This window comes from Martes martes (genome assembly GCF_963455335.1).
Source record: "Martes martes genome assembly, chromosome: 2".
Classification (NCBI taxonomy): Eukaryota; Metazoa; Chordata; class Mammalia; order Carnivora; family Mustelidae; genus Martes; species Martes martes.
In genome coordinates, this window is record NC_137889.1 from 205,207,991 (window position 1) to 205,213,990 (window position 6,000).

At 45.1% G+C, this 6,000-nt stretch overlaps 1 protein-coding gene across 1 annotated transcript in view; it reads left to right on the forward strand.

Annotated features, from left to right (window-relative positions):
* The window catches only part of ENOPH1 (enolase-phosphatase 1), a 32,812-nt gene extending 28,481 nt beyond the window's left edge, over positions 1 to 4,331 (forward strand). Inside the window, exon 6 of the mRNA XM_080797223.1 lies at positions 3,206 to 4,331. Within this exon, the coding sequence (XP_080653349.1) occupies positions 3,206 to 3,345 (140 nt within the window). The 3' untranslated portion in view covers positions 3,346 to 4,331. The remainder of the gene's footprint in view (positions 1 to 3,205) is intronic.
* The last annotated feature ends 1,669 nt before the right edge of the window (positions 4,332 to 6,000 follow it).

Consider the following 6,000-nt stretch of genomic DNA (forward strand, 5'->3'; position numbering starts at 1 on the left):
TTCTATCATCATTCATATGGAAGGGGCTGTTGGAGATGCAGATGCGTGGTTTGCCGTCTGTTGAATTTCCTAGCACTTTGGAAGACAAGTTTCTGCAGGCTTAGAGTTAGAGAACTGCTTTGTGGCTGGAGCTCGTGGCGTGTCAGCCTGTCCCGAGGGTTCTGGCGCTGACCGTGCTGTGGTCCCCAGGTCTCCCCAGTCCTCACTTTTTGGCTACCATTAATAATTACAGTCCCTCCTCATTAATAATTACAATGTACAGGTTCTTCATATTCTTGTCTTTAGCCACATTTTTTTCCTAGTTGTTATGGTACATCTATAATTTTGTATCTTTCTCTTTTCACTTAAGCTGTTCCCTTGGGCTGCAGTCCCAGAAATTATTCTTAACTGTAGCAAATAGAGATAATCCCCAAATTGGCCTTGAAACAAAATTGGCTTTCTCCAAGGTCTCTGCACGGAGGTTTTGTTCTTGTCCCTCCCCCTCTGCCAGCTCCACACCCATCCAAGGCAGTAGGGCCAGAGCGGGGCTCGAGTGTAGCTGGGATGGGGCCAGGCAGCTGGCTGCCTCCCTTGTTCTTTTCTGTCACTTCTGATCCTCTGTTGGGTACCACATGCCCAGGCTCCATTGCCAAGGCAGAATGGAAGACTGACTTGATACCCCAAATAACATCCAAGTATGAAAGAGAGACCCGAAAGACATTTTCCTCTCGGAGGAAAGAGGGAGGCCCAGGGTTTTAGATCAATATCATGCCAGTAGGGCAGATAGGTGCTCGGGGACAGCAGTTGCCCAGTGATGGTCTCGGTAAGAGGCTGAATGTGCTGCGGCCACTAGCTAGTGTCGGGTCCCTGGGGACCGCGATGGCTCGACGCAGTTGGGATCATGGGTTGCTAGTCAAGGGAAAGCTGTGTTTGCTGCGGTCGGCTGGGGACTAGGGATGAGAGAATAGCGCCTGCACAGTTTGCTCGGAGGAAGGGATTTCCTCATGAAGAGGGTTTGGTTTACCACTTTGTTTGCTCTGGGAAGGTGACAGCCTTTCGCAGGACGGGAAGCTAGACACTCGAGGTTGGTAGGTGGTAGAGACAGCTCTGCCCCACTTACTTTCTCTGGGAACTTCTAATCTCTCTTGGCACTGCTGCCCATTACCCCGTGTGGATGGTGCGACTTTCCCAAAGGTCAGGAAGCCACTGAGGTTTCTTACTACCCCAGACCTAAACTCCATACAACGTGGTTCAGGTTCGTTGCCAGTTTCGCTCTGTTCAGATATGTCCCATTCGACCCACGTCCTGTCTCCCACACTCACTCACTCCATTCTTCCAATATTTATATGTGTATTTTGTCTGCCCAGAATGCCTCCTCTCTTGGCAGTTTTGTTTCCTCGAACCTTCTGATCAAGACTTACCTTCTGTGCTGAGAAGTCATGTGTTAAATTGCAGATCCTAATTCAGTGTTCCATATTGGGGAGTTGAGATTCTGCTTTTTTTTTTTTTAATTTTTTTTAAGATAATTTATTTGACAGAGAGATCACAAGCAGGCAGAGAGGCAGGCAGAGAGAGAGAGAGGGGGAAGCAGACTCCCCGCTGAGCAGAGAGCCGGATGCGGGGCTCGATCCCAGGACCCTGAGATCATGACCTGAGCTGAAGGCAGAGGCTTAATCCACTGAGCCACCCAGGTGTCCCTTTTTAAAAAATTTTTTAAAAGATTTTCTTTATTCAGAGAGGGAGTGAGCGAGTGGGGGAGGGGCAGAGGGAGCGCGAGAGAGAATCTCCAGCCACCCCCCTGCTGAATGCGGAGCCTGATGCCTGGCTCGATGCCATGACCCTGAGATCATGACCCGAACCGAAATCAAGAGTTGGATGCTTACCCAACTGAGCCCCCCGTCCCCAGGAGCCCCAGAGATGCTGTTTCTAACAAGCTTGCAGGCGATTCCCGCACCTCAGGTCCGTAGGTCACATTTGGAATAGTATTGATGTGGAGCAGGAGTTGCCAAGTTGTTCTGTGAAGGGCCAGATGGTGTCTTTCAGGCTTTGCAGGCCCTCCCGTCTCTGTCACAGTTCGTAAACCCTGACCTCGTAGTGGAAAAGCAGCCATACACAATACACAAATGAATGGCCCTGACTGTTCTAATAAAACTATGAAAGCTCGTGGCAGGTCCTCATTTGCTCACCTGTGTTCTAGAGCACGGACTTTCAGACCTCAGCTCTGCCGCTCACTGGCTGGCCGCTAGCACGGGGCTAGAAATACTAACGACCTCAGGGTTGTTGTGAAGATTTAAATGAGAATGGGAGCTCCCTGAGGGCAGGAGCTTTGTTCCGTTCATACATATCTGTTTTGAGAAGGGTACCTGGCCCATAGTAGGTGCCAAACAATACCAGGTGTTAGCTGTTATCTTCCACACGGACGCAGAATGGAGAGAGGAGTGTAACCCGAGGTGTCTTAGAGAGCTCCCCTGCTGTACCTAGCTTACCTAGTCCCATTTGACTGGTCCTGTTTTTCCTTTACCCACCGTGCAGTCACTGATCATAAGGTGCTCGTAGTCTAATGCGGAGAGAGACAACAGGTAATAACGTGTCAATTCGTACAGTGTTGGTAGAGCCAAACACGAAGTGTTAGAGGAGCACGTGGGATGTTCTAAGACACGTGGCGGTGGTTCTGGAGGGTAAGATCGTTGAGCTGAATTTTCGAGAGTAGAAATTTGCCAGGCAAAAAAGATGAGCAGCGGGCCAGGGGGTAGGACATATTTGGCTCCTGATGTGGCAGCAGGAATTTTGGCCTGATTGGATCACGGACTTCCATTTGTTACTACCCACAGTCTGACCTTTGGGAAACACTCAGTTTTCTGTAGGACTGAGGAGAGTGAGTGGAGGAACGTCGTGGACGGAACATAGCTCTTTCCTTCCGCATTCATAACCACTTAAAGCTCAGAAATCTGGGATACACAATACACTATACACAAGGACACGGAAGTCTAGACCACTCTAGTCTGTCAGGCACAGTCATGTATTTTTAAACATTTTTTATTGTGGAAGCATCACATTTACATGGAGGAGTGATGTGCTCAGTCCCCCGTGTGCCCATCTTCTAGCTTCAGCAGTGATCAGATCAGGGCCCAGCTGGGGGCGTCCTCCCCCACGCGCCCCTGGTTCCTTTGAAGCAAACCTCAGACATCACTTGTCGTGTTTCTGACACGTGCTTTGACTTTCCTAGAGGCCAGCGCTGCCGAGGAAGCAGATGTGCACGTGGCTGTGGTGGTGAGACCCGGCAACGCGGGGCTGACGGACGACGAGAAGACTTACTACAGCCTCATCACGTCCTTCAGCGAACTGTACCTGCCCTCCTCAGCCTAGAGCGGGAGCCGGAGGGAACACCAGCCTGTCCTCACAGACTTCTCCCTGTAGTCTAGTTTTATTCTAATGGTCAAAGTAACTAACTTAAAAAACCATATATATACACACATAGGTATGCAAGTGTATATATGCGTATGTTTAAATTGCCTTCCACAGGCAAATAAGTGAAAAAAAAAATCTCCGTTCAGTGAAAAGGAAACTTATTTAAAGATGCTTTCTGTGTAGAAATTGTTTGAAACCACAAATCTAACCCTTACTGAGGGCAAAATGTAGCTGATAGGAGAATTACCGCAGTGCAGATCACATGTGTCATGTTTATCGAGTCCTGTACCAATGTGGAAAGGTAGGTTCGAGAAGTTATTCAGAAGCCTTGTTATTTTAAAAAACTAGAAGTATTTCACCTACTTCTTCCCAATAATAATAATTCTCCTTTTAAATTATGAGTTAGAAGATTGTGACAGCTGAATTTCAAAATATTAGCCTCCCTCTGTACAGCATAAAAAGCCATTTATTTCTGTTCTAAAAGACCAAATTGGGAGAGGAAACTCATTTGAATCTCGATGTTGCATGCAAGCATCTATTACTGAAGAAACTTGAGCTGATCATTTGTGGCGTCCCCAGCAGCAGTTGCCTTATCAATGAAAAAGGTGCATTGATAACAGCTAAAATAGGAATGTGACTCCTAATGTTTAACAGAATAGTCCTAATCCTGCCAATTGTCATCATCATAGATCTTATAGTTGCCTTTCTAACTACTTCTTAGCACAGTTTGAGAATATATGTTGCAGTTTACTATTGAAAAGCAAAAGGTTTACTGAAATCATTCCTCAAGACCTTTCTAGAAGAGCCCTAATAATGAAATATTTTCCTCTGAAATGGATGCGAAGAGTGTAAATTTTATAACAGCGTTATTTATCCTGGTTCAATCCTAGTGGGATGTCATGTCAATTTCATGTTGTGATTAATAAAAACATTTTCTTCACTCAGTTTTATGTAGGTTCCTGAACCATACCACCTATTGCCATAAACAAAAGACAAACTGAAGAGAGATTGAGAAAATAAGAGCTTTATTTTAGTTTTTGCCTTAATCTTGTGTGTGTGTGTGAGAGAGAGAGAGAATGCAATGCCAGTGAAAAATCATTGACTTAATTGAGTTATGTATACACATATGATCTCATTGGTTATTATTTCATTTGGATAGTAAGCATTCATGTTATGAGTGGGGTTTCTTAGATTTTTGAAAATCTTACGTTTGAGATATATAAAATAATGCTTGAAGAAGATGTTTTCTTAATCAAGAAAAGCTATAATGAATTCTGGAGGAATAATTTGGGGGATGCTTTGAATATGAAAAAGTATTACAGATTTGAGAGGACAGGGAATATAAAAGGCTTTATTTGATAGTTTTTGTCTCCTAGTAACTAAGAAGTCTGAGGACTATGAAAATGTAGAAGGGTAATAAAAGGCAAATGAGTAAGTAAATCTTGGAAGTGGCAGTGATTTATGAATGGTAAAGCCACAAATGGCAATAAAGAGATGCACTTCTTATAGTTTTCAAAAAAGCTCATGAGAAGATGATAGAAAAGGTGTCTCTTAATGCCAATAAAGGAATAATTGGAAATGTAAGGAAGAAATGAGAGATTACGCACCAGAGTCTAGATTAGAAAGGAATTGGGGTGCCTGGGTGGCTCAGTCAGTTAAGCATTCGACTCTTGGTTTCAGCTCAGGTCATGATCTCAAGGTTGTGAGATTGAGCCCCGCATTGGGCTCCATGCTGGAGCCTACTTGAAAAGAAAAAAGGAAGGAAGGAATTAAAGGAAAGGGAGAGTGCTCCGTATGTAAGCCAAAAGAAAATTGAGGTGGAGGTGTTGCAGTCTGTTTGGGCTGCTCTGACAAAATCCCAGAGACCTGGGTGGTTTATAATTAACAAAATTGTATTTCTTATGGTTCTGGAGGCTGGGAAGTCTGAGATCATGGTGCTGGCAAGTTCACTGTCTGGTGAGAGCCCATTTCCTCACAGACCACAGTCTTCTTTCTGTAACCTCACATAGTGGAAGGGGCAAAGGAGCATTCTTTGGGCTACTTTTACAAGGACGCTACTCTGGGGCGCTTGACTGGCTCAGTTGGTAGAGCATGCGATGCTTGCTCTTGGGGTCCTGAGTTCGAGCCCCAATGTTGGCCTATAGAGATCACTTAAAAAATAAATTGTGTGCGTGTGTGTGTGTGTGTTGCTAATTCCATTTATGAGGGTTCCACCAAAGGCCCCACCTCCGAATACCATTGCCTTGGGGGTTAGATTTCAACAAACGGATTTTGAGGGGGACACAGACATTCAGTTTACAGCAAGGGACATTTCCTATCCGTGATGAAAGGGGCAGCAGAAAAACTTATTAGGGGGCAGGGGAAAAGGGAGAGGGGGACCCCTATAAGGGCTCGATCTCACAATCCCAAGATCATGACCTGAGCCAAAAATCGAGATGGACCCTTAATCTGCTAATACCTAGGCGCCCCAAGACTAATGTATTTTAGGTAATTGAGAATAGATTCAGGAATAAAGAGAATGTTCCAACATCAGATTTAGTTTGTCAAAGTGGGAGGTGAAAGAAGGGAAAAAGAAGTTGAGTGGAATATTTCTTAGACCCTAATAACTCATTC